General features: G+C 44.3%; 1 protein-coding gene across 1 annotated transcript in view; it reads left to right on the top strand.

Moving 5' to 3' along the window:
• NOTUM (notum, palmitoleoyl-protein carboxylesterase) overlaps nucleotides 1–27,384 on the top strand; it is a 78,618-nt gene that overhangs the window by 21,538 nt on the left and 29,696 nt on the right. Inside the window, exons 2-6 of the mRNA XM_077458860.1 lie at nucleotides 18,347–18,671; nucleotides 21,475–21,527; nucleotides 26,419–26,514; nucleotides 26,709–26,769; nucleotides 26,882–26,940. Coding sequence (XP_077314986.1) covers nucleotides 18,367–18,671; nucleotides 21,475–21,527; nucleotides 26,419–26,514; nucleotides 26,709–26,769; nucleotides 26,882–26,940 — 574 coding nt within the window. The 5' untranslated portion in view covers nucleotides 18,347–18,366. The remainder of the gene's footprint in view (nucleotides 1–18,346; nucleotides 18,672–21,474; nucleotides 21,528–26,418; nucleotides 26,515–26,708; nucleotides 26,770–26,881; nucleotides 26,941–27,384) is intronic.

The raw sequence follows: 27,384 nt of genomic DNA, 5'->3' as shown, positions 1-27,384 counted from the left end.
TGAGGAAGGGGGCAAACACTTTTTCACACCACTGTAATATAATATACAGCCCATTTATTTTGCATCGCACTTTTTGGGTCTGTTTTTGATCTAGCGGGGAAGAGGGAACACCTGTCTGTGCCCATAGATGGCCGTAGAGAAGAACAAAGTCATCTACTTGATAAGAAGCCAGGATTAAAGTCGTCGGTTTCCTTGTGTTAATATTTTTAGACTCCAAATTCTTTTTAGCACCCTCCTATATAGGCTGCTAGGATAATAGACACATTTTTTTTGTTCTTTTTGGCTTCTCTATAATCATTAGAGCAGATATGGATTGATTTCTTTGGGCTGTTCTGAAACCTGCAGGCTTGATGACTTTCCCCTTACATTCTGTAGGTTTTCAGAGTATAGAGAGCTGGGAAAGTCGAATGAATGTCTTTGGTATCTCCCACCAATCCCTGGGGAGGTGTGCCTAATAGGTGGCTGGATGGGGAGCATGAGGCCTGGAGCAGGGCTAGTCTGGATAGACACATGCACTGCTGAAAAATTTGTTTGTTTCATTCTAACCCTTTCTAAGTAACCACTTCTTTTTTTTTTTTTTTTTTCATTTTTCGGGTCATTCATTATGACCAAAATTCGAAAAAATGCCAAGTTCGTTATTTTGGATAAATTTGTATTCGTTACATTTCACTAATAGCCAAATTTTGAAAGCAAAGTCCAATACCTATAATTTAATGGTTAGTAATAGTTATTATCAGTTTGTTTCAAATTTTCGTTCTTTTGAATTTTCGTTTTTTAATTTTGGATCTTCAAATGGAAAATTGTCTTCCCTCCCCCCCCCCCCCCCCGAGTGTGGGCTGCCTCTGAGCAGGGGGAAGAGAGTGTGGGGGAAGAGGAGTGCTGGCTGGATCACAGAGCGGGGATTGCCTGCCTTAACGTCTTACATTAGAATTGCCATTCTCTGGCGGTCACACACAGCCCCGCCTCCTGACCTGGCGCCTGTGATGGACAGAACACATTCCAGCGTTGGACAGGTGTTCTGTCAGCCACAGGCACTGGGTCAGGAGGCGGGACTGTGTGTGACCACAAAAGGATGGCAATTCTAATGTAAGCCGTTATGGCGGGCAATCCCTGATCTGTGATCCGGCCACCTTCTCTCTTCCTTTGCACTGATCACACTGCATTGGTTGGCACAGGTGAGGCTGCATTGGTTGGCACAGGTGAGGCTGCATTGGTGGGCACTTGTACAGTTGTTCACATTTATTTTTGTAACTTAATTCTTCCTAAAACATTTACGTGCCTTTTTTTTTTTTTTTTTTTTTTACACAAATTTACGTGCCATTTTATGAGGGCGTGTTTAGGGGCAGGCAGGGGTTGGTTGGGGTAACTGGTGGCAAGTAACCCTTAAGGCCTGGTTAGTAGCTCAGGACTTTAAATTTTGAGCCCTGTGTGTGAAAAAATGAGATGCACACAGTATCTCACAAAAGTGAGTACACCCCTCAAGTTTTTGCAAACATTTTATTCTATCTTTTTATGTGATGGCACTGAAGAAGTTACATTGTAGCAAAATGTAAAGTAGTGAGTGTACAGCTTGTATAACAGTGTAAATTTGCTGTCCCCTCAAAATAACTCAACACACAGCCATTAATGTCTAAACTGCTGGCAACAAAAGGGAGTACACCCCTGAGTGAAAATGTCTGTCTAAATTGGGCCTAATTAGCCATTTTCTTTCCCCAGTGTCAGGTGACTTGTTAGTGTTACAAGGTCTGAGGTGTGAATGGGGAGCAGGTGTGTTAAATTTGTTGTTATCGCTCTCACTCTCTCATACTGGTCACTGGAAGTTCAATATGGCAAAGAACTCCTCCGTGGATCTGAAAAGGGAATTGTTGCTCTACATAAATATGGGCTAGGCTATAAGAAGATTGTCAAGACCCTAAAACTGAGGTGCATCACGAGTGCCAAAACCATACAGCGGTATAACCGGACAGGTTCCACTCAAAACAGACCTCACTGTGGTCATCCAAAGGAGTTGAGGTCACGTGCTCAGCATCATATCCAGAGGTTGTCTTTGGGAAATAGACGTATGAGTGCTGCCAGCATTGCTGCAGAGATTGAAGGGGTGAGTGGGTCAGCCTGTCAGTGCTCAGACCATACGCCACACATTGCATCAAATTGGTCTACATGGCTGTCATCCCAGAAGAAAGCCTCTTCTAAAGATGATGCACAAGAAAGCCAGCAAACAGTTTACTGAAGACAATCAGACTAAGGACATGGATCACTGGAACAAAGTCCTGTGGTCTGATGAGAATTTATTTGGTTCAGGTGGTGACAAGTGTGTGTGGCGACAACCAGGTGAGGAGTACAAAGACAAGTTTGTGTTGCCTACAGTCAAGCATGGTGGTGGGAGTGTCATGGTCTGGGGCTGCATGAGTGCTGCCGGCACTGGGGATCTACAGATCATTGAGGGAACCATGAATGCCAACATGTACTGTGACATACTGAAGCAGAGCATGATCCCCTTCCTTCAGAGACTGGGCCGCAGGGCAGTATTCCAACATAATGACCCCAAACACACCTCCAAGACCACTGACTTGAATGAATGAAATACTTGTATAGCGCACAACGCGAACTGAATCGCCTCAAGGCTAAAGAAGCTGAGGGTAAAGGTGATGGACTGGCCAAGCATGTCTCCAGACCTAAACCCTATTGTGCATCTGTGGGAAATCCTCAAACAGAAGGTGGAGGAGCGCAAGGTCTCCAACATCCACCAGCTCCGTGATGTCATCATGGAGGGGGGGAAGAGGACTCCAGTGCTAACTTGTGAAGTTCTGGTGGCCTCCATGCCCAAGAGTGTTAAGGCAGTGCTGGAAAATAATGGTGGCCACACAAAATATTGACCCTTTGGGCCCAATTTGGACATTTTTCACTTAGGGGTGTACTCACTTTTGTTGCAAGCGGTTTAGACATTAATGGCTGTGTGTTGAGTTATTTTGAGGGGACGGCAAATTTACACTGTTATACAAGCTGTACAGCCACTACTTTACATTGTAGCAAAATGTCATTTCTTCAGTGTTGTCACATGAAAAGATAGAATAACAGTTTTGCAAAAATGTGAGGGGTGTACTCACTTTTGTGAGAGTGTGTGTGTGTGTGTGTGTGTGTGTATGTATAAAAATTTAGTCTTTCCTTTTGGATACAGTGTTGCAAGCAAAAGTAGCGCAGTGCTGAATAGCAAAAAATTCTCTGGTCATGAAGGGGGTAAAATCTTCCAGACGTCAAGTGGTGAATGGACTGTTGGCTATGTGAGTATTGGCCTCTGCACAGTTTGGGAATAGCCTCAGTTAAATCCAGTGGCTCCTGCGGGGGTAGCGCTACAACTATATTCTGGAATTCAATAATTTTTTTTTTCTCTTTTTTTTTTTTTTTTTTTTTTTTTTTTTTTATGAAGCCACAGCACCCAATAATGGCACAATGTTTCAGGCACATGGTGACCTTCCCTGGATGTATAAATAGTGTGTTGTCCTGTTCAGAATGACAAACAGACATCTGCCTGTCCTCGAGTGCACCGCTGGAAGCCGCCACAGTCTTTGCTTCGACTCGGCTGGCTAAAGTTAATTCCGCAAATACATTAACCCCCTCCAATGACATCACATGATACAGAAGCCATGCGGCCTTCTCGGCATTAAAGTCCATTATTGGGGCCACTGTGAGAGCCAATCGCAGAGGTCATATAATACAGATGCTTGGACACCTCCCCGCAGCCCTTTAAGTGGACTTTAATGCCTGGGTGGTAGCTCGCTTCTGTATCGTATGACCTCTGTGATTGGCTTTCACAGTGGCCTTATAATTGAGCTTTAATGCCCTGGAGGCAGCATGGCTTTTGTATCATGTGCCTGCTGTAATCGTTTCTCATAGTGGCCCTTTGGGCATGCTTTAATGCCTGGGAAGTGGCATTGTTTCTGTATCAAGTGACCGCTGTGATTGATTGTCTCTCATAGCAGCCCTTTTGAGTGATCTTTAATGCTGAGGAGCCAGCGTGACTTCTGTATCCATGTGATTGGATCTCGCAGCAGTCACATGATTGGGGAAACCCATCCAACTGGTTCCAGATCACAATCCTTGACTAAGGGTCATCGATGACAACTTGATTAGTATGCCGCCAAGGACCCATATGGCTGGCAGCTCGGCACCTTTCTTGCAACCGAAGATATACGGTAGACAGTCGGCAAGATGTTAAAGGATAACTGTTATATTTCACATATCCAGGGACGCTTAATGATTTTTGTAACTCCTTACCATTGCATTTTTCTCTCCCTGTGTGTTGCGTGCTTTCATCACGGGCTCAGATTATTAAAAACTATGTTTTGTGTATACTCAGTCTGTCTGCAGTCCCCACATATCAGTAGTCGGGTGTAGGAGCCAACTATTTTAATTGATTGCCCTTTAGTGTCAGGAGTTATACATGATTTCTATACTGCACTGCACTCGTGTAGTCACCGGAGATCACAACCCGCTAGAAACAGACCGCCACAGCCCATGTTTAGGCAAGCCTTACAAATCCCACCCACCCTTCCAAAAGATTCTGGGCAGTCGGTTGTGGAAAATGGAATGCATGTGTAGAGGGATCTTTTGAATGCCTCATTCCCTTTCCTGGTCTGACAGGTGCACTACCCTGTGCGAATCAATGGGCGGAGCCGCCACTGTTTACATGAATCTTAAATAAATGTTTTTAATGCAATCGGGAGCTCATGAGGGCTGCTGCGTCCAGATGCATCAACAATGAGACCTTCTTATTTATTTTATCATCGGTTCCCTTAAAAGTAAACTTTCCACTAGCCATAGGATAGCATTCCCCAGTAAGTGAGCGACATGCTTTTTTGCTGTACTGTAACTGCAATCCGGTAATGATGCTTCTCTTTTCAATGGAGGGGAACCAAGTTTCTCATAGCATTTGTTGTGTTCGTTTTTTTTTTTTTTTTTTTTTTTTCTGGACGCATGGCATGAAGTCATTAGTCTGCTGCAGTCAGGAGGAAGAATTTCCTCAGTCTCTTCTCCCCAGTGATCAGACTCCAACCTTTTTTAACTTTGTGACAAGGTGAGAGGCTGCCGCAGGGGCTGGTCTGTGTCAGACATTTAAGACAAAAAAAAAAAGTTTTACATGATTGGGTCATCACTGAGCCAAAATCTCAGTCTAGGAAGTAAATGGAGTCCCTGGCTGATGCATGAATAAACATGGTGGCGGCCTTGTGCAGAGAAAAGAAGATAGATTTTATCAGGGGTAGTGCTGTGATCTGTGATTTCAGTTTTTGGTAGTTGCTAGAGGATTAAACCAGCTGACGGCTTCTAAAATCTCTTGGGGCTTTTCCAGGTCTGCATACCAGCTGCCCCTAATGTGAGGGGTGCCCATCAACCCCACCACCAACCAAGGGTGCCGTCAAGTGGCCCTGCAGCTTACGCATGTGTTTGCAAATGTGTGCAAAATAAACCCCTGTTTTTAATGCGAACTGTTGGACAGGATAATTGGGTTTGTTGCAGGGTGGCTGTAATTGAGCTTGGAATATTTCTTTGTTGTTTGAAATGCGTCGCCCCTCCATGTGCTTCTTGCTGCAAAGTCCAGTTGCAGGCTGCGGTGGTTGCCATTTGTTTGTACTGAATTCAGAGATCTGTACACCTGCTGTTCCCATTTATGAGGGGCTCCCATCATCCCTGTGCTGAGTTTTGAGGTCTACATACCTGCTGTGCCCATCATACATGTACTGAGTTCCCAGGTCTTCATATATGATGTGCACTTCATGAGAGGTTCCTGCCAACCCTATGCAGAGTTCCCAGGTTTGCACACCTACTGAGCCCAATATGAGGGGTTCCCACCATTCTCGGTCAGAATTCTTGGGGTTTTACACCTGCTATGCCCATTTGAGGAGTTCCCACAATTCCTGTGCTAGGTTCCTGATCTACACACCTGCTATGCCCATGATGAGGAGTTCCCACCATCCCTGTGCTGAGTTCCCAGGCCTTGCAGCTGCTACGCCCATTATGAAGGGTTCCCTCCATCCCTTTGCTGAGTTCCGAGGTCTACACACCTGCTGTTCCCAGCATACGTGTACGGAGGTCCTGATGTGCACTTTGAGGGGTTCCCACCAACCTTGTGCAGAGTTACCAGGTTTGCACACCTACTGAGCCCATTATGAGGGGTTCTCACTATCCCTGTGCCAAGTTCCCGGGTCTGTACAACTGCTGTGCTCATTATGAGGGGTTCCCACCATCCCTGAGCCTGCGTTCTGCATCTGTATACCTGCTGTGCCAATTATGAGGGGTTCCCAGGTCTGTACACTGGCTGTGCCCCATTATAAGGCTCTTTCACCATCCCTGTGCCGGGGCTCCTGGTCTACACACCTGCTCTGCCCATTATGAGGGGTTCCCACCATCTCTGTGCTGAGTTCCCAGGTCTTTACACCTACTGTGCCCATTATGAGGGGTTCCCACCATCTATGTGCCTGGGTTCTGCGTCTGTACACCTGCTGTGCCCATTATGAGGAGTTCATCATCCTTGTGCTGAGTTCCCAGGTCTGTACACCGGCTGTGCCCATTATAAGGCCCTTTCACCATCCCTGTGCCTGGGCTCCTGGTCTACACACCTCCGGTGTCCATTATGAGGGGTTCCCACCATCCCTACTGGATTTGTATTTATTTAATAGTCTTCAGAATGTAATCCGAAAAAGCTGGAACATACACGTGGATAGGAACACCCAAGGTTCACAGGAGCAAATGGCTTGGGAGAATGCCAATGCTTTTTGATTTTCTGGATGAAATTAAGAGCGTGACATCATCGCCCTGCCTCTCCACCTCGTCCAATCCGAAAATGCTCTCCATTAATTCAGAAAAGCATTTTTTTTGAATGGCTCTGGTGCCGAGCGGCCGACCTCCTGTGTTCGGAAAGCAGCAGGGCAGCCGCTCTGCACGGGACCCGGAAGCTAGCAGAGATCCGTGGAATAGTGGTGTCTGCTATTTCCAGCTTCCATGGGGATCCCACAGGTACGGCTTCTGCGGTACATAGTTGCATTGGTCCACGCTGGATGGATGAAGCCATCTATAAAATATCCATACCTGGATTCCTTCTTCTGAAACGACCGCCGCGGGTTAAGCGAAGCCTTTAAAGGATGATCGCCCACATCCTTGTATTTGGTAGAAGTAGAAAAAATATATAATTTCGGCAATTGGGATTTTCAAGTAGATCGTTATCGGGACTCCCCTACAAGTTTGTATATTTATTAGAGGTTTTAAATGACCTTGAGTTGGCGATGGGGGGCCTGTATTTACCCTTTTTTTTTTTTTTTTTTTTTTTTTTTTTATTCTTTTTTTTTTTTTTTTTTTATTCCTTTCTCCCTCACCCCCTCCATGGACATTGTTTGTGGTTTAGAGAGAAAAAAAAGACTCCAAAAAAAAGCGGAGATCAAAGTGGAGCGACGACACCCAGAACCGCAGAAGAGGAAGGGGTGTGGGCCGGAGGATGGAGGAGAGGGGAGAGGAAAACCAGGGAAAGGAGGGATGAAAAGTGACACGGAGGTGGCAGGAGAGGGGAGGGATGGAGGGGGTCGGGAAAGTTAAAAAAAAATAAAAATGGGATACAGAAGTAACAAAAAAGTCCTAACTGAATGATATATCAAAAAATAAAACAAATTTCTACCAGCGCAAATAATAAACTTAATCACTACATAGTGATATGTGTAGTAGGTGATAGACCAAAAATCTCACCAAAAATCAGGTGGGGGTATTTTCCAGAAAAAACAAAACAAAAAAGGAATGATGGATCGCTTTCTAAAGCGCTGTGTATGATCAACCATTACCAGCGTTTTTTTTTTTTGTTTTTTTAAATATTATTATTTATTTTTCTTAGGTAAATATTTTTGTTTTTTTGCCTTTTTTATATTTTTTTGCCCTTTTTTGTCACATTTTTGCTGCTGCTCTCCTCCTCTTTGCAGCCATTTCCTGTCTAATATGCCTAACTCCAGGTTGCAGTGCATGGCAGTTCCCAAGGAGGTTTTCCTGACTGTGACCACATTGGATTGTAGCCTCCATCGAAGGCCCATCTGACGGGGTGACAACGCAAGAGTTAAGAGACAGGGACAGAGCGTTGTCACCATACAACAGGAAATGTATGGGCAAGAACTTTTATGGCAGGATCACTGTCGCACATTGCTTTCACATTGCAATAAACTGTGTACAAAATGGGACATTGATGATTATTATTCAGGATTTATATAGCGGCAGCAATTTACGCAGTGCTTTACAATATAAAAAGGAGACAATACAGTTAAAATACAATAAAATGCAAGAGGATTAAGAGGGCCCTGCTCAGAAGAGCTTACAATCTAATAGGATGGCGCAGGTATCATTTGAAATAAACGCACCTTCGCTGCACACGTTTTTGCCCCAGACCATGACACTCCCACCACCATGCTTGACTGTAGGCAAGACACACTTGTCTTTGAACTCCTCACCTGGTTACCGCAACACACACTTGTCACCATCTGAACCAAATACGTTTATCTTGGTCTCATCAGACCACAGGACATGGTTCCAATAATCCATGTCCTTAGTCTGCTTGTCTTCAGTAAGCTGTTTGCGGGCTTTCTTGTGCATCATCATCTTTAGAAGAGGCTTCCTTCTGGGACAACAGCCATGCAGACCAATTTGATGCAGTGTGCGGTGTATGGTCTGATCAGTGGCAGGCTGACCCACCCCTTCAACCTCTGCAGCAATGCTGGCAGCACTCATACGTCTATTTCCCAAAGACATCCTCTGGATATGAAGCTGAGCACGTTCACTCAACCTCTTTGGTTGACCATGGCGAGGCCTGTTCTGAGGGGAACCTGTCCTGTTATACCGCTGTATGGTCTTGGCCACCGTGCTGCAGCTCGGTTTCAGGGTCTTGGCAATCTTCTTATAGCCTAGGCGAGTGATGGCGAACCTTGGCACCCCAGATGTTTTGGAACTACATTTCCCATGATGCTCAACTACACTGCAGAGTGCATGAGCATCATGGGAAATGTAGTTCCAAAACATCTGGGGTGCCGAGATTCGCCATCACTGGCCTAGGCCATCTTTGCCATGAGGTGCCATGTTGAACTTTCAGTGACCAGTATGAGAGAGTGAGAGCGATGGCTCCAAATTTAACACACCTGCTCCCCATTCACACCTGAGACCTTGTAACACTAACGAGTCACATGACACCGGATGAGGGAAAATGGCTAATTGGCCCCAATTTAGACATTTACACTTAGGGGTGTACTCACTTTTGTTGCCAGCGGTTTACACATTAATGGCTGTGTTGAGTTTTATTTTGACTTAACACTTATACTTTACATATATCAAAGGGAAACTCTCAACCAAACACTGCGCTATTCTTGTATATAAAAAAATATATAAAAACCAAAAAAAGTGAGCTGCTAACACACCACCAGGGTATAAAGTGTAACGTGATAAATGCTATATAAAAGTGTAGCGCTTCAAAGACATGGCATATTTATACCATCCTTACAAAAATATCGTTATGTGTATGCGTTCAGTGAATATTCACAATGTGAAATAGTGCACATAACATAAAATCACATATAGATATTACTTGCGATATATAGATTGATTCCATAAGAAGAAATCAAACAAATCTATATATAGCAAGTAATATCTATATGTGATTTTATGTTATGTGCACTATTTCACATTGTGAATATTCACTGAACGCATACACATGACGATATTTTTGTAAGGATGGTATAAATATGCCATGTCTTTGAAGCGCTACACTTTTATATAGCACTTATACTTTACATTGTAGCAAAGTGTAATTTCTCCAGTGTTGTCACATGAAAAGATAGAATAAAATATTTTCAAGAAAATTGTGAGGGGTGTACTCACTTATGTGTGTATGTGTGTCTCGATCTCGCGCGCTCTCTCTCTCGATCTCTTGATCTCTCTCTCTCTTGATCTCTCTCTCTCTCTCTTGATCTCTCTCTCTCTCTCTCTCTTGATCTCTCTCTCTCTCTCTCTCTTGATCTCTCTCTCTCTCTCTCTTGATCTCTCTCGATCTCTTGATCTCTCTCGATCTCTCGATCTCTCTCTCTCTCTTGATCTCTCTCTCTCTCTTGATCTCTCTCTCTCTCTTGATCTCTCTCTCTCTCTCTTGATCTCTCTCTCTCTCTCTTGATCTCTCTCTCTCTCTCTTGATCTCTCTCTCTCTCTCTCTTGATCTCTCTCTCGATCTCTTGATCTCTCTCTCTCTTGATCTCTCTCGATCTCTTGATCTCTCTCGATCTCTTGATCTCTCTCTCTCTTGATCTCTCTCGATCTCTTGATCTCTCTCGATCTCTTGATCTCTCTCGATCTCTTGATCTCTCTCGATCTCTTGATCTCGATCTCTCTTGATCTCGATCTCTCTTGATCTCGATCTCTCTCGATCTCTCTCGATCTCTCTCGATCTCTCTCGATCTCTCTCGATCTCTCTCGATCTCTCTCGATCTCTCTCGATCTCTCTCGATCTCTCTGTGTGTGTGTGGATAGATAGATAGATAGATAGATAGATAGAGATTATATATATATATATCTCTATCATATATATATATATATATATATATATATAATTTTGTAAATTCCAATTCTGTTTTAATGAACAGATAACTCGATTTGCCCAGAATTCAGCTTTAAATGATTAACAAGGTGGCGGGCACATGCAGCCTAGAGAAGTTTTTTTTGTTATGCCTCCCCTACATGGGCAGGAATGGTGGTTGGGCCTCTGTATATAAGCAATGGCTACACTTTTAACGTTCCCATATATATCCATAATATCCCCACCCCGCTCATTGGCTTTCATGTCTAGAAAAGTTGGCCCAGACTTCAAAGGCGTGCTCCGCAGCGTTCCCTCTACCTCGCCATTACTCCCCGTCCTGTCTGCGGACGTCACCGGCTCGGCGGCCGAGGACTTTCATCCACTCCGCACGCGTTTGTTCAGACTTCAAAATGCACAAAGCTTTTGGTTCCTCGGAGCCGCTCTGTGTTGTGTTGCCATTACAAATAAATAGAATGATACCGAATCCCATCCATGATGAAATGAGAGGGGTGGGGTGGGGGGAGATAAGCCTTTCATACACCATCTCTTGGGAATGTTTTCAGTCGTTTGAAAGCTGAAGTTTAATTTTTGCTTATTTATTTTTCCCTTCCCTCCCCTCATCAACATGCTAATGACCTATTTAAGTTAAATCTTTCTATTTTCATTACATTTTAGACTCTGTGACATCATCACTGGGTCTCTGTGCTTCTCTATGCAATGCAGGCAGATTGTGGCTGGTGGGAGGGCCGGTATGGCGCTGTACAAAGCTTCCTGAAAACGTCACAGCTGCTCAGTCCTTCTCCTTCTTCTCCTTCTTCTCCTTCTTCTCCTCCTTCTTCTCCTCCTTCTCCTTCTTCTCCTTCTCCTTCTCCTTCTCCTTCTCCTTCTCCTTCTCCTTCTCCTTCTCCTTCTCCTTCTCCTTCTCCTCCTTCTCCTTCTCCTTCTCCTTCTCCTTCTCCTTCTCCTCCTTCTCCTCCTTCTTCTCCTCCTTCTTCTCCTCCTTCTCCTCCTCCTCCTTCTCCTCCTCCTCCTTCTCCTCCTCCTCCTTCTCCTCCTCCTCCTTCTCCTCCTCCTCCTTCTCCTCCTCCTCTCAAGGACCTTCAACGTTTTAGGCAAGCAGAGGGAAAATCTCAAAATGCTTTGATAGATTCGGTGTCGGTCTGAAGCAGTGGCCATTCATAAGGAGGTTTTGTTTGCATGCAGACTGCCCTAGATAAAGCCTACATGTGATGCAAGGTTCTATGATTGAAGAACCCTGGCCACTCGGGTCTTGGGACTCGCTTCCTGATTGGCCGGGAGGAGAATCGGGAAGACCATAGCGAATATCAATTTACTATTGTCACACAAGTGCAGAGCCCACCTTTTTTATTTTTTATTTTTTTTGGATCCTTGGGCTCTAATCTTATGCTTAACCACTTCAGCCCCGGAAGATTTGGCTGCTGAATGACCAGGCCATTTATTTTTATTTTTTCCTTGCAATATGGCTCTGCATCGCTTTAACTAACGATTGTGCGACATTGTACCCAAAAAAAAAATAGATGTTTTTTTTTTTTTTTTTTTTTTTCACAAATAGACCTTTCTTTTGGTGGTATTTGATTGCCTCTGTGGTTTTAAAAATTTTTTTGCGCTATAAACAAAAATGGCATCAATTTTGAAAAAAAAAACACAATATTTTGTACTTTTTTGCTATAATAAATATATAAAACAATTTTTTTTCGCAGTTTAGGCTGATATGTATTTTTCTACATATTTTTGGTAAAAAAAAAAAAAAAAAAATTGCAATAAGCGTATATTGATTGGTTTGCGCAAAAGCTATAGCGTCTACAAGATGGGGGGGATAGATTTATAGCATTATTATTATTATTATTATTATTATTATTATTATTATTATTATTATTAATAATATTGTTGATATTTTTTTATTTTATTTTTACAACATAATGGTGGCGATCTGCATTTTTTTTATCGGGACTGCGACATTATCGCGGACACTTTTGATACCTTTTTGTGACCATTGGCATTTATACAGCGATTGGCGGTATAAAAATTCACTGATTACTGTAATGCCTTGTACACAAGTCTGATCGGATTATGTTGTCAGGAAAATCGGATCGTGTGTATGTGTGTGTGTGGGCTCTATCGGACTTTTTTCCATCTGAATTTCTGACGGAAAAAGTTTGAGAGCTGGATCTAAAATTTTCCGACAACAAAATCCGATCTGACTTTTTCTGATCTTGTGTAGAGAATTCCGACACAAAAAGTGCCACGCATGCTCCAGAAAAAATTTGGAGACCATAGCTATTGGCTACTGGCCTCTACGTAGTCCCGTCGTACGGTTTTGTACGTCGCCTCGTTCCGAACTGTCGGATTTTCCGTCAACTTTGTGCGACCGTGTGTATGCAAGACAAGTTTCAGACAAAATCCGTCGGGGGGGGGGGGGGAAATCTGATGGATTTTGTGGTCGGAATGTCCGACCGTGTTTACAAGGCATAAAAATGTCATTGGCAGGGAAGGGGTTAACCCTAGGGGGCGATAAAGGGGTGAACTGTGTTCCCTGACTGTGTTCTAACTGTAGGGGGGGGGGACTGACTATAGGAGATGACAGATCGTGGTTCCTAGCTATTAGGAACACACGATCTGTCACTCCTCACAGAACAGGGGGTGTGTGTGTTTTACACACACACACATCCCTGTTCTGCCTCTCGTGCCTGCGATCGCTCGCGCCGATGGTCATCGCAACCCGTACAGTGCAGCCGGTGTGCGCCTACTATCTAGAGATCCTACGTATAGCTACGATGGTTCGCGCGATCGTGACGACCTACCACAGTATAATGGCGGCGGCTGGTTAGCAAGCGGTTAAAAAAAAACATTGCAATTCATAAGTTCGGTGCCCAGCATGTAGATTAGGGGCTGGGCACATAGATTATATAGATGGGATGCCACTGTAGCTGATGCTGGATGTTCTCCAGCCAGGAAATGAGGCCGACTCTGTCTGACTTGCTGGAGCTTCTAATGCACATAAGCTCACAGTGTGCAGTGAAATCAGACGAAGCAATTTTTAGTATGAGAGGAGCCTGCGCAAGACTGAAGGGAAGGCTGGAGTTCTGCTTTAGGAGCCTGCGCAAGACTGAAGGGAAGGCTGGAGTTCTGCTTTAAGGCTCAGTAGGGAGGCGTTTTGGTTCTGGCTTTGGGTAGTTGTTGGCACACAGTTTTGATCACTGAAAACAAGTACAATAGCAATGAATGGACCGGATAGTACATACAGTATCTCACAAAAGTGAGTACACCCCTCACGTTTTCAAAAAAATGTGAGAGGTGTACTTCCTTTTGTGAGATATTGTACACTATATTGCCAAAAGTATTGGGACACGCACATGAACTTTAATGGCATCCCAGTCTTGGTCCGTAGGGTTCAATATTGAGTTGGCCCACCCTTTGCAGCTATAACAGCTTCAACTCTTCTGGGAAGGCCGTCCACAAAAAAAAAAAAAAAAAAGTGTGTCTATGGGAATGTTTGACCATTTTTCCAGAAGCGCATTTGTCAGGTTAGGTACTCGCAATGCGACTGACTCACTATTATTATATAATATTTCTTATTAATAATCTAGATAGAATACTGTATTAAAATTTTATATCTACTTCTACTAATCATTTTTGATGCTAGAATATTAAATATTCAATTTTAATAAAAATGATGCTGATGATCTACTATTCTTCATGAAATAATAGAACTATGAAGGCTTTTTTAGATGTTGTTTGGCAAACTCTAATCTGGCCTTCCTGTTTTTTTTTTTAAAGGGCTCACCAATGGTTTACATCTTGTGGGGAACCCTCTGCCGGGCTTTTTTTCTCAGAATAGGTGCAGGAACTCAACCGTGCCCACCACACACACATACCTACCAATTGGCATCAAATAGTAGCTCTTCCCTCTGCATACAACCCCCCTCCCTCCACTGCCCTCATCTTCTACCCCCCCCCCCCTTCCTTAAACAGCTCCACCACCTGTCCTATGTTTTACCTTTGTTGCTTGGCTGTAGTACCTCCCAGCATACTATACTATACTATACTATACTATACTATGCTACAGTCACTTGCAAGGGAGATCGTGCAGTAGGAGAATCAACAACTGGTCACCAGGGAAAAAATGGAGACCACAGAGGGTGCAGCCTACCACGCACCCTTTCCTGGCCATGACTGCACTGAACCCTGGGCACCTGTTCTGCGTTTTGTGTAGCGATCACTTGTAAACGTAGAAGCTGGACTTCAGTGTTACCAAGTGATGGTGGTGAGCAATAGACCTGAGCCAGAGGTGGTGGAACTGAGTTCCCCCCCCTAGTTCCTGCTGAAAAAAAGCCCTGACCCTCTGTATTCACTCTGGTGAAGTCTTCTCTTTGTTGACACACATACACCTACCTCCTGGAGAGTGTTCTTGATCTGGCCATCTATTGTGAAGGGTGTTTTCTTCACCAGGGAAAGAATTCTTCGGTCATCCACCACCATTTGTTTTCCGTGATCTTCCGGGTCTTTTGGTGTTGCTGTGCATGCTTTCTTTTTAAGGATGTTCCAAACAGTTGATTTGGCCACACCTAATGTTTTTGCTATCTCTCTGATAGGTTTGGTTTTTGTTTTGTTTTTTTCAGCCTAATGTCTTGCTTCACTGATAGTGACAGCTCTTTGGATCTCATATTGAGAGTTGACAGCAACAGATTGCAAATGCAAATAGCACACTTGAAATAAACTCCGGGCCTTTCATCTGCTCCTTGTAGATGGGATAATAAGGGAATAACACACACCTGGCCATGGAACAGCGGAGCAGCCAATTGTCCCTTTTACTTTTGGTCCCTTTAAAAAGTGGGAGGCACATATACAAACTGTTGTAATTCCTACACCATTCATCTGATTTGGATGTCGAATTAAAGCTGAAAGTCTGCAGTTAAAGCACATCTTGTTTCATTTCAAATCCATTGTGGTGGTGTATAAAGCCAAAAAGATTAGAATTGTGTCAATGTCCCAATATTTATGGACCTGACTGTAGATGGCATTTAAAAAATCCATATTAATATTATAAATATCTTCCAAGGCAGGTTTGAATCTGGTGACTTTGGGAAGCTTCTTGGGGGTGTGTGTTGTGTGTTTTTTTTATTTTTATTTTTTTATTTTTTTGTTTTTTGTTTTTTGTATCAATTTTTTTTTTCTTCTGGTACAACATCATGACCTCTGCAATAGGTGTGTTTAGGAATTCCTCTTTTGTATCACAAGCAGGGATTTTGCATCATTCTAAAGAGAAGTGAAAGGGGCTGCACTTCATACCTGGATGACTAAAATGAAGTCCTGCATTTTTTTCACATAAAAAAATAAATAAATAAATGTTATGGTTAAAAAAAGCCCCGAATGGACCTTCTATGGTGTCAGCAAATGCTGAAACCCCCCGTGTCCATCTGTCCATCTACAGAGACCAGGTAATTGTTGCTGCAGTAGGATGAGGAGGAAGGGGACCTCTGAAGATGGTGGTTGACTGAGTTATGAGTCCTGATTGGCTTATTCAGCAATATAAGGGTGCTATTGCCTGCGACTCTGAATTCCCGAATGCGTTTTGTGTTTCGGATCCTAAGACTTCAGCTTCAAACATTTCTGAGGCAGCCGTGATCTAGATGACCTCTAGCTGAGAACAAGCGTGTTCTGTCTGCGGAGGCTTCCGACCGGCAGCGGCCAGAAATGTGTTTCTACACGGAGTGACTGTGGTTTTATATAGCTAAATATATTACATCTACATGCGGGGTGCCGGTTAAAAAAAAAAAGAACATTTTGTAACGCAGATGGATTCTTTTAAAGTAAATGTAATCCCAAGCACTAAGATTTCATGTGATCTTTAACATTGTCAGTTCAGAAGTCTTTATCAGAATTTTTAAATCTGCAGATTTCACTAAAATAATCTAGTGATCCTTCCATGAGAAACGAGCTTTGGCTGTACTCCTTTTTAATACAAACATGGTCCATGGTTGTCACCACCTGCCCTAAGAAATGCCATGCAGCCATCTCTGGTATGTGTATAGAGAAGTGGCTTCAATGAATGAAAGGGATGTCGGGAACAGTTGGACTGAGGGGGAAAGAGCCAGATAATGATGGGCATCCTCTAGCCAGGAAATGAGGCAGGCTCTATATGAATATTTAATATTAATAATATTTATTTTTGCAAAATTACACCTGGACGTCTTCTGTGTTCCCTGTTGAATTTAACAAACCTAATTTCAATTCAATGAATACTTTCAGACACCGATTTCTCTAAACCAGTGGTGTCCAAACGGTGGCCCATGGGCCACATGCGTTCTTTATACTAGGCTTCACCCGGCCCCTGTCTTCCACTGATTTGAGGCACTTTTCCTTCCATTGACCTCAACAGTGGGGTGTAGTTCCTGTGACTGACTCCAACAATGGGGGGCTATTCTTCCACTGATAACCCAGATGGGGCACGGCTCCTCCCAATGACGGGGAAGCCTGGGGCACGGCTCCTCCCAATGACGGGGAAGCCTGGGGCACGGCTCCTCCCAATGACGGGAAGCATGGGCTGCTATTCCTCCTCCTGACCACAGGTGCTATCTAATTTTCTTATTCCCAATGATGTCCATCAAGCCTGACACATTGTCTATTCCCATTGATGCCAGGACATTTTCACCCCCCCCCCCCCTTTAAAATATCTGAACAGTACACTGACCCTTTGTTTAGAAGTTTGACCCCTACTCTAAACTATATATATTGATGTTTTTTTTTTATTTTTTATTTTTATATATATATATATATATATATATATATTTTTTTTTGGTGCATGGCTCTTGATGCTTAGAACATGGACCAGAGGGAAGGAAAGAAGGGCCCCTTTACAGTGGTGGCCAGGTCTAGTAACCCTGAAACTATAGGGGGACCATCCAGTCAACCTGCCACTGTTTAAAGTGATTGTAAAATCTTTCTTCTTCTTTCTTCTTTCTTCTTTCTTCTTTCTTCTTTCTTCTTTCTTCTTTCTTCTTTCTTCTTTCTTCTTTCTTCTTTCTTCTTTCTTCTTTCTTCTTTCTTCTTTCTTCTTTCTTCTTTCTTCTTTCTTCTTTCTTCTTTCTTCTTTCTTCTTTCTTCTTTCTTCTTTCTTTTTTTTTTTATCCTAATGAATTTCATGCATTAAGATAAACCTGTGTGCAGCAGCCCCTCAATACTTACATGAGCGCCCTCTCTATCCAGCGATGTCCCCAATCGGCCATCTGGAACTCTCCCTCCTGATTGGCTGAGACACAGCAGCAGCACCATGGACTCCTGCTGCTGTCAATCAAAGTCAGTTCAGGCGAGAGAGGGAGGCGGTGCCTGAACTGCAGCTCCGTGTCTGAATGGACAAAGGGAGTTGTGGCCCGGGAGCATAGGGGACGATTGAATAAATTTTGCATCATTATTTCAATTTTTTTTTATTTCTTCTTTATAATAAAAATATCTATCTATCTCGCACGGTGATTGGTCTGAAACGCGTTAGCAGTGCGTGTTGGTCTGTACCTATCCGTGGATGTATTTGTATTCTGTTTTTTATGAACATTTGGAGTGCAGCTATCCAATATTTTTGTTTTTCTTTAGCGGAACCCTGGTTGAAAAAGTCTTATCAAGGTAAAGATATCCTTGCGAATGTGACTGGAACTTTCACTGACCCAGAAATGTTTTTCATAAATGCTATGTTTTAGTAACTTGCTCCTTCTCTTATAAGGCAATTAACTGTGGTGTTCTTTTCTACAGGGTGCCACGCCGAGCCTGGCATGGCCAGAGGTATGTGTGTTACTCTGCTGCTCCTGCTCAGTGCCATAGCAGCAGGAAGCAGGAAAAGCTTGAGAAGGCGTGGGCAGCAGCTGGTACCCAGCAGCCGGGAGCGGACGGACGGTGGCGGGGAGAGCTTCCCATTGGATTTTACTGCCGTAGAAGGGAACATGGACAATTTCATGGCTCAGATCAAAAACCTGGCACAGTCGTTGTACCCGTGTTCAGCCCAGCGGCTGGATGAGGAGATGAAGTTGCATCTTTTGCACAACCAGTCCATTACCTGCAATGATGGGAGCCCAGCCGGGTAAGTCATCGTTGTGTTGGTGGGAAAAGATATGAGCTTAATGAACCAGACCTAGGAATCCTGACGTTATCGCTTTGAGGTTTCCATCCTGTAAAAAATATCTGCAATTTAATTGCAGAGACAGTTATTAGTCGGCTGTATGACCCACGCTTGGCTGGCGCAAAAAAAATGAAAACGTGAACCAACTCTAAATACCTTGGGACCCCCTCTGGACTTCATGCCCTGTGCTGCCCGTGTATGACCCACACTCAGCTGGCTTGAATGGCCGAGTCTGACAACCTGAAATGCTGCGTTAAGTTTGCGACACAAAGCACTGCGGCATGTGCACGGCCCCCTCTTGGCTGTTTTGTAGGCTTTAGGTGAGTGGTTGGGGTGGGAAAACCATGGCACAACCGCCTGTTTTTAACCACAGAACCTCACCATTTTGGGGGATAGCTAGATGTGGATAGATTTGCCCCAATGTACAGACATGAACATCATTTAGGAAAATTTTATATAGACAGATTTTTGCCAGTTTAGGTTGACTTTTTATAACCAGGGCAAGTTCCTTTAGGGCCCAAGAAACCAACGTGTGCATCCCTCCCTGAACGGAGTACTACCTCAGCAACACAAATGGAAGGTCTTGCCCTTCTTGTACCCCCTTTCTGCTAAAGCATGCAAGGTGGCCTCCTCTTCTGCATACCCCTTAGCTTGGAATGGTTTGCACCCATTTTTGTATAGGGAACTTTCCTGAAAGTTTAGAGTACTTTCAAATCTGGCGTAATTTTAACATGCTTATCTGGTAGCACAGAGGTTGGGCCATAAAGCTGTCGCAAATATGCACCACTGTTCTGGGACGCACTCCATCGACGCTACCAGAACCATGCTTTAGCTGCCACCTATTACTCACGGTAAAGTACCAATAATAGGCAACAGGTGGGCATGCTCCAGATTACATCATCACCCTCTACAGCCAATCACAGTAAATGAACAAATTGCAGACCCTTCTACCGGCCTCCAGAGTCGGGGAACTTTAAGGGCCAGCAGGGGGTTAAAGTTAAGTTCTCTAAAGCAGGGGTCTCCAAACTTTCCAAACAAGGCCAGTTTACTGTGCTTGGGGCCAGACTGTGGTCAGTGGAAGTAGAAAATGTCCTTGCGTCAGTGGGAGTAAACTAAGTAATTCCTGGTGGTCAGCGGCAGGAGAGATGGTGCCCCATTGCTGGTGTCAGTGGGAGGAATGGCGCTCCAAGGGCTGGATAAATCCAAGCAAAATGCTGCATCTGGATACAGTTTGGAGGCCACTGATGTAAGGTAATGTTTATTTTATACAGTGTGTAATAGTGGTTATTGGGTCTGGGTCTTGGGTACCACACAAGGGAAGCTATTGGCTTACTGGCTTTTGAACTTCCGCGTTTATGTCATCGCGTTCAAAACGAACGGACTTCGGAAAGTCTGGTCATGTGTACATGGGGTCTCTCTCTCTGAAGGTTTACAATCACTTTAAGTGGTTACGTTTTCTCTGGATTGGGGCTGGACACTTGAAGACTTCAAAGAGAATTGGGAGGGATGGAGTCTTCAGTCTTATGTCTTGGTTTTCCAGAAGTTTTGCAGGGTGTGTGTGTGTGTGTGTGTGTGTGTGTCCAGGTGCACACACCCATTATAGGGCAGATCTGAGCATAGTTCGAGGGAGTTGGTATGGAAGCAGTTGCTGCAGCCAGGAGGGAGGTGTGCTTCCATTTAATAACCCAGCCAATATCCTTGAGACTGCACTCCATGTGGGAGAGGTTCTAGGTCAGTGGACGGAGAGATTCAGGGAGCCCATAGCTGAGACAACTGGAAGAGAGAGTCCTGGGGACCGTGAGTTTTGTAGGAGTGTCAGTAGAGCCCTTTCCTAGAGGCCAGGAGTGGGCCTGCGCAGCTTTGTACTGCGACCAAGGCTGAGTGAGCCTTGAGAGCCAGGTGGCTTGGCATGTTCATTTTTTGTTACTTTCAATAAAAGTGGGCTACCATGCCCTTAAACTGAAGTTCCTGTTGGCTGTGAACTCTGTGGCTTTCCATATATATATATATAAGGACTTATTTTTTTTTTATATTTTCTAACTACATGATGATGATTATTCTTATTTAATTTTTTTTTTTTAAGTAGAACTAGTATAATTGTCTAAAAATCTCAGCATATCCACCTCCCCTATTCCCTTGCACTGCAATATTTAGGCATTGTGATAGGCTCAGAATGTTGCCTCCCTATCACAGTTCCATTGCTTTGCATAGTCAGTCAACAGTGTTGCCACACTTACAGGAGATGAGGGCAGAGTGCTCACCGTAACAGCGTGTTGCTTCTCAGACTAGTAACCAAGCTGATTTGCTTACAAGCAGAAGAGAAAAGTGAAGTCGCCTACTAGGATCACAAGACTGGCTAAAATGACATTCTTTGGCAGGTTACAGTATTTTGGCTATATATTATGTATCTGCTTTTCTGTTCAACTTTAATTTGCAGTTTAATATTTCTATAAAGATATAATTTTTCCTTTTTTTTTTTTTTTTTTTTTTTTTCCCTTTTTTTTGCTTTTCCTTTTTTTTTCTTTTCTTTTTTTTCTTTTTCTTTTTTTCTTCTTTTAGGAAGGCTGTGATGTACATTTTAGATGTGGCCTAAAATCATTCATGGTAGCCAAGTAAAATCCCTGTGTGGTATTTAGCCCCTCTGTGCCTCTCTTCCATATCTATATTCATAAAAATTCAAAGTCAACGTGTATTCAAGATTCCAAAATCTTTCCTTTTGATAGCGGTCCACAGACTAAGAGTCTATCTTGTGTTTACTTTTTAGTTACTACCTAAAAGAGTCCAAAGGGAGTCGGCGGTGGCTCGTCTTCTTGGAAGGTAAAAACTCAACTTTTATTTTTTTTCTTTTTCTTCTTCTTTTTTTTTTTTTTTTTTTTTTTCATCATTGCTAGATATTTTGGGCCTGCTGCCCAAACGGAGGAAGAGAAAATAAACAGAGCTTGCGGTGGAGAGTTGTAAGAACACCATTCGCTTCCAAAACACGTTCTTGAATGAATGAACGAACGACATGTTAGCATGACCTCGGGTCAGAGGTTAAGTCCGGGCTTGGAGAGAACATAAGTATAACCACTTCTTACACCCGAGTGGTGACGGTGTTTGCCAATCAGCCGCTGTCCACATGAAGGTTTCTTCAGAAGGGAAAATATACTTTGCATTTCATTTCAGTTTATTCGCAGTTTTATGTTACATACTCACTGGATTACGCTGTCAGAAGTCATAGAGAATATCATTTGTTTACGGGGCCATGAAGTTGGTTCTACCCAGTTAAAAGCCTCTATTTAAAGGGTCAGTCCGCACAAAGCTTATATTTCAGTTACGGTTGGACTCTACTGATGGTTTGCCTGCCTGTCATATCTGATTATATCTGAGCCAGATTAAAAAAATGCAATGGGGGATTTTTATTCCTTTGATCATGCCTGAAATGTCAATCTGCAGGATGTAGTGGGAAAGGGGCCACGAAAACGTGGCTTCTGAGGGTTTTAGATGTTTGATGGCACTTGAGTTCATGTGCCATAGTAGTCAAAGTAAGGAATCGTATTTATTAATTGCTTGCATTTATTAATTACAGCAGCTTAGGTTAAATTTAGGGAAGTCCATTGGCAAGATTTCCCCATCCAGACCACATCAACCACATTGTTTTTCTTGCAATGCCAAGATAAATGACACAATCTGCAGTTTTCCTTTATTGGTCATTTGATGTCAGTAGTCCTCCTGCACTGCAGCTCTGGTTGCACACTGATGCCTTTTGTTTCCAAAGTCTCACAAGACTTAAATCTGCTTTTCTCAACTAGGGTTCCTTAAGCGGTTACTAGGGGGTTCCTTGAGCAATGAACAACATCTACAGTACTTCTCAGATAGCCAAAGGTTATCGCTGACAACAGTGATTGTTATCTATAAGGAGAAAATTATCACCCCCACGACTACTGATGTAAGGGGAATTCTTCCCACTGACCACCACTGGTGTAATGGGCCCTTCACTGACCACCAAGCTAGGGAGCAATTCTCCACTGGCTGCTTATGCAATTGAGCACTACACTTGCTACCAGTGTTAGGAGGCACCAGGGGTAAGGAGTCACTGGGCTGGCCCCCCGGGGGGGTAAGGAGTCACTGGGCTGGCCCCCCGGGGGGGTAAGGAGTCACTGGGCTGGCCCCCCGGGGGGGTAAGGAGTCACTGGGCTGGCCCCCCGGGGGGGTAAGGAGTCACTGGGCTGGCCCCCCGGGGGGGTAAGGAGTCACTGGGCTGGCCACCCGGGGGGGGGGGGGGTAAGGAGTGACTGGGCTGGCCACCCGGGGGGGGGGTAAGGAGTGACTGGGCTGGCCACCCGGGGGGGGGGTAAGGAGTGACTGGGCTGGCCACCCGGGGGGGGGGGGGTTAAGGAGTGACTGGGCTGGCCACCCGGGGGGGGGGGGGTAAGGAGTGACTGGGCTGGCCACCCGGGGGGGGTAAGGTGTGACTGGGCTGGCCACCCGGGGGGGGAGGTAAGGAGTGACTGGGCTGGCCACCCGGGGGGGGGGGTAAGGAGTGACTGGGCTGGCCACCCGGGGGGGGTAAGGAGTGACTGGGCTGGCCACCCGGGGGGGGGTAAGGAGTGACTGGGCTGGCCACCCGGGGGGGGTAAGGAGTGACTGGGCTGGCCACCCGGGGGGGGGGGTAAGGAGTGACTGGGCTGGCCACCCGGGGGGGGGGGGTAAGGAGTGACTGGGCTGGCCACCCGGGGGGGGGGGGTAAGGAGTGACTGACTGGGCTGGCCACCCGGGGGGGTAAGGAGTGACTGGGCTGGCCACCCGGGGGGTAAGGAGTGACTGGGCTGGCAATGTGAGGAAGCACTTGAAAGTTATTTTAAGGTTTCTTCCATTAAAATGTTTGAGAAAAGTGGCTTTAGAGTGTATAGTAGTGAGGACATTGGAGGGAAGGCTGTGAGAACCAAACTGGACTAACAAATATGTAATTATTTTATGCTGTGTTGGAGATATTCTTTTAAAGAGCATTTTTCTTGGAGTAATCGTAGAATGTCTGCCTTAAAAGACAATTATGCTCTTGGTATAAGTTGGCTTTTATTGAATCCCTCCACCTCCACTGAGTGCAGCCAGCCTGGCAAAATACTTGCCAAGAAGACACTAGGTTGACCTAGGTTGAAGACACTAGGCTAACTTCATCTCCATTCAAGTGAGTGATGTTTGCTGTGTGGCCTTGCCCAGTGCCATGAAGCCTTCCCTCTGAAAATGTTCCGTCCAAGTCCTTCTTCTTTAAGTACGCATGCATGCTGCAACCTCATTCATTCCTATGGAAAAGCCTTACTCATGGCAGCCTTTTGACTGTCCAGTGGAGAATGCCTTTCTCTTAGTTATGAAGGGAGATGTGCATGCGCATTTGGAGGACACAGCAGGGACTCTTTCTCAGGCATAGGCTATGCACCGCTTTGCTGGGCACACACTCTGGACCAAGTGGGCTGCACTCATGCAGTGGGGGGATTTCATAAAGGACAACATTTACTAAAGGGACACTTGTTCTTTGCCATGTTTTACCATTACATTACTAGGAGGTTAGGTCAGGGTTGAGTTAGCCAAGCTGTAACAGACAGCTTTTGTTTTTTTGGAAGTCGGATGACTTTATTTATTTTTTATTTATTTTTTAAGTACAATGTCAGACCAAGTAGGTATTTGATTAGGGCTAGGTATGAATCCCTGCCCCCAAATGAGACAGCACTAGCACCTGCTGATGATCCAAGTTAATACCATACCCTGCATACCCAGAGAAAGGAAAAATGTTGACTAAGAACACCATCCCTACAGTCAAGCACAAAGGTGGAAACTATGCTTTGGGGCTGTTTTTTAGTTAAAGGTACAGGCTGACTTTGCTGCATTGAGGGGTCAATGGATGGGGCCATGTATTATACAATCTTGAGTAAGAACCTTCTTCCCTAAGCCAGAACACTGAACACTAGGTCGTGGATGGGTCTTCCAGCATGACAATGACCCAAAACATGCCAAGGCAGCAAAGGAGTGGCTCAAGAAGAAGCGCATTAAGGTCATTGAGTGGCCTATACAGTCTTCAGACCTTAATCCTATAGAACATTTATGGAGGGAGCTGAAACTTCGAGTTGCCAAGAAACCTTAAGGCATAGCAGAAGATCTGTAAAGAAGAGTGGATCAAAATCCCTCCTGAGTTATGTGCAAACCTGGTCACCAACTACAAGAAATGTCTTACCTATGTGCTTGTCAACAAGAGTTTCTCCACTAAGAACGAAGTCATGTTTTGTTTGGGGACCCAATACATATTTTACTGAACTGCAACTTAATTTTAGCATTGGTTTTATGTGTTTTTTTTCTTTTTGTTTTTTCTAGATTTTTGGTTGATATTCTGTCATGTATGTATATAAACAAAATTGATGGGTGTTTTAGTGCTATGACACACTATTAAGTGAAATTCTAAGTGTTTAGATTTGTGTGGTTTTTATATTATTCACTCTGCATAAATTTAAATTGCAAAATAAAAATTACAAATAGTAATATACCCGAGCTTCTGGTATCACTGCCCGACATGTTTCGTCACAAATGACGTCTTCCTGGTGCATGAAGCTTAATAATAAAAAAAATATATATATATATTATACCATACCGTATTTTCCGTACCATAAGACGCACTTTTTCCCCCCAGAAATATGTGGGAAAATGTCTCTGCGTCTTATGGAGCGAATGCATGTTGGGCACCGCCCCCCCCCCCACCGCAGATGGCAATACTCCACCGCCAGAAGAGAGGCAGGAAAGTGGAGGACAGACATCTGAAGCCCCTGTGAGCAGGGCCGGACTGTCCTACCTGTGACTGCAGCGCTCGCCTCCCTCTGTCCTCCAGCACTCGTATGTCACGGAGCTGGGTCTGAGTGAAAGGACCCGCCCCCCTAGACCAGCTCGTGTGATAATAGATTGAATCAGTGTTTCGACTATCACAAGAGCCGGTCTAGGGGGGTGGGACCTTTCACAAAGACCAAGCTCCGTGACATACGAGCGCTGGAGTACAGAGGGAGGAGAGTGCTGTTATCCAGAGGCTCACATTTTTGAGCACAGAGGCTGCAATGGATACAGGGGCTGCAATTGGTGGGCAAAGATGCTGCAGTGGTGGGCAGTGGTCAGGTCGCATTCATGGGCAATGGTCAGGCTGCATTTCATGGGCACTGGTAAATATTTTAGGACACCATTTTGGTTCAGAATATTTTTTTTTTTCTTGTATGTATGTGTGTGTGTATATGGATAGATAGATAGATAGATCGATATAATTGTATGTCAGCCAAAGGGAGTGATTTGCAAAGTGGATGTTTTCTCCCCCAGTGGCAAACTTGCAATGCTCTATATTAAATGCCATTAAAAATATGACAGGCACAGCACAATTTCTTATGGCAAATACTACAATAAAAACTCAAAATATGCCCCAAGTAAAAATACTACAGTTACCCATAAAGCTTCTTGGAGTGGTAAAATGCAGATGCATAGGCATTGTACCCCTGCTATAAGGCTGCATTAGCCCATAAAGAAAAGGCCGCATGTGGCTCACAAGCCACTGGTCTAAGGCACAGGAGCACATTAAAATTTACAGGGGAAAAAAAAATCAAGCTGTGAAGCTTGATAAATCTTCAATCTGTGCATATTTTATAAAGGTACTGTCACTTTCCTTGTTCTAATCCTTTCTCCATCTATCGCCCCTCGCTGTTAGGTGGCTGGTACTGCATCAACCGGGAGAACTGTGACTTGCGCTATGACACCATGAGGAGACTCATGAGCTCAAAAGGGTGGCCGGCCACAAAAACTGGTAAGTGTGCCAATGCTTAGATCTCATTGCCCCACCTTTCTACCCATAATGCATTTTTTTGTGCTTTAGCCCTTACCACGTAACTCCTCCCATTCTGTAGCGTCAGCTCGCGCTCTGTCACTCTTGTATCATGCCTGTTTGCTCCCTCTCGTTCCACACATGTGTTTTGCGTCAAGCTTCATTTCATATTTCAGCTTCAGGGATTTTGTCAACCCAGCCCGAGGAGAATCCACATTGGTGGAACGCCAATATGGTGTAAGTACCGCCTGTGTCTTGTCTGCCATATTACATTCATAATAGTTATTCAGAACTGAACTGGTGTTGGTGCCCGGAGTGCTTCTTACCGTTGTGACCTTCTTCTCTGCAGATTCATCCCCTATTGTTCTAGCGATGTCTGGAGCGGAGCCACGCCAAAATCTGAGAAAAGTAAGTTGATCTATTAATTTTGTGGCTTCTTAAAAGACCCGTCCATGTTTGCACATGTAGACCTATTGGCTAATTCATGGACATGCGAAGTAGTCGGCCAAAGAGGCATTTTCAACTCAAATGCCTCGCCACAACCGCAAGACAAGCATTGGGCTTGCAGTTGTGGCATAGTCCCACTCGTTCACTTGAATGAGTTGAGGATGTTGATGTACCGCCTGGCAAAGCCTAAATCTCCAGCACACCATGGATCTTCAAAATCGCATCCAGAAATTTATTAAGTAGGGTCACATCACAGCAGTTAATTGCAAGTTCCCGGTGTTATGCGATTACTTTAATACATTTTTGGATGCTACTTTGAAGATCCACAGTATCCTGGCAATTTAGGCTTTGACACCGTTTCCCAGCTAGTAATTGCTACAGCACCCACCTGCTCCAAGCCATTTC

This window comes from Lithobates pipiens, unplaced genomic scaffold (genome assembly GCF_037356315.1).
Source record: "Lithobates pipiens isolate NorthernLeopardFrog02 unplaced genomic scaffold, aLitPip1_a1.2 Scaffold_28, whole genome shotgun sequence".
Taxonomy (NCBI): Eukaryota; Metazoa; Chordata; class Amphibia; order Anura; family Ranidae; genus Lithobates; species Lithobates pipiens.
The sequence above is the reverse complement of the archived record's forward strand: the minus strand, read 5'-3'. Positions and strand labels throughout refer to the sequence as shown.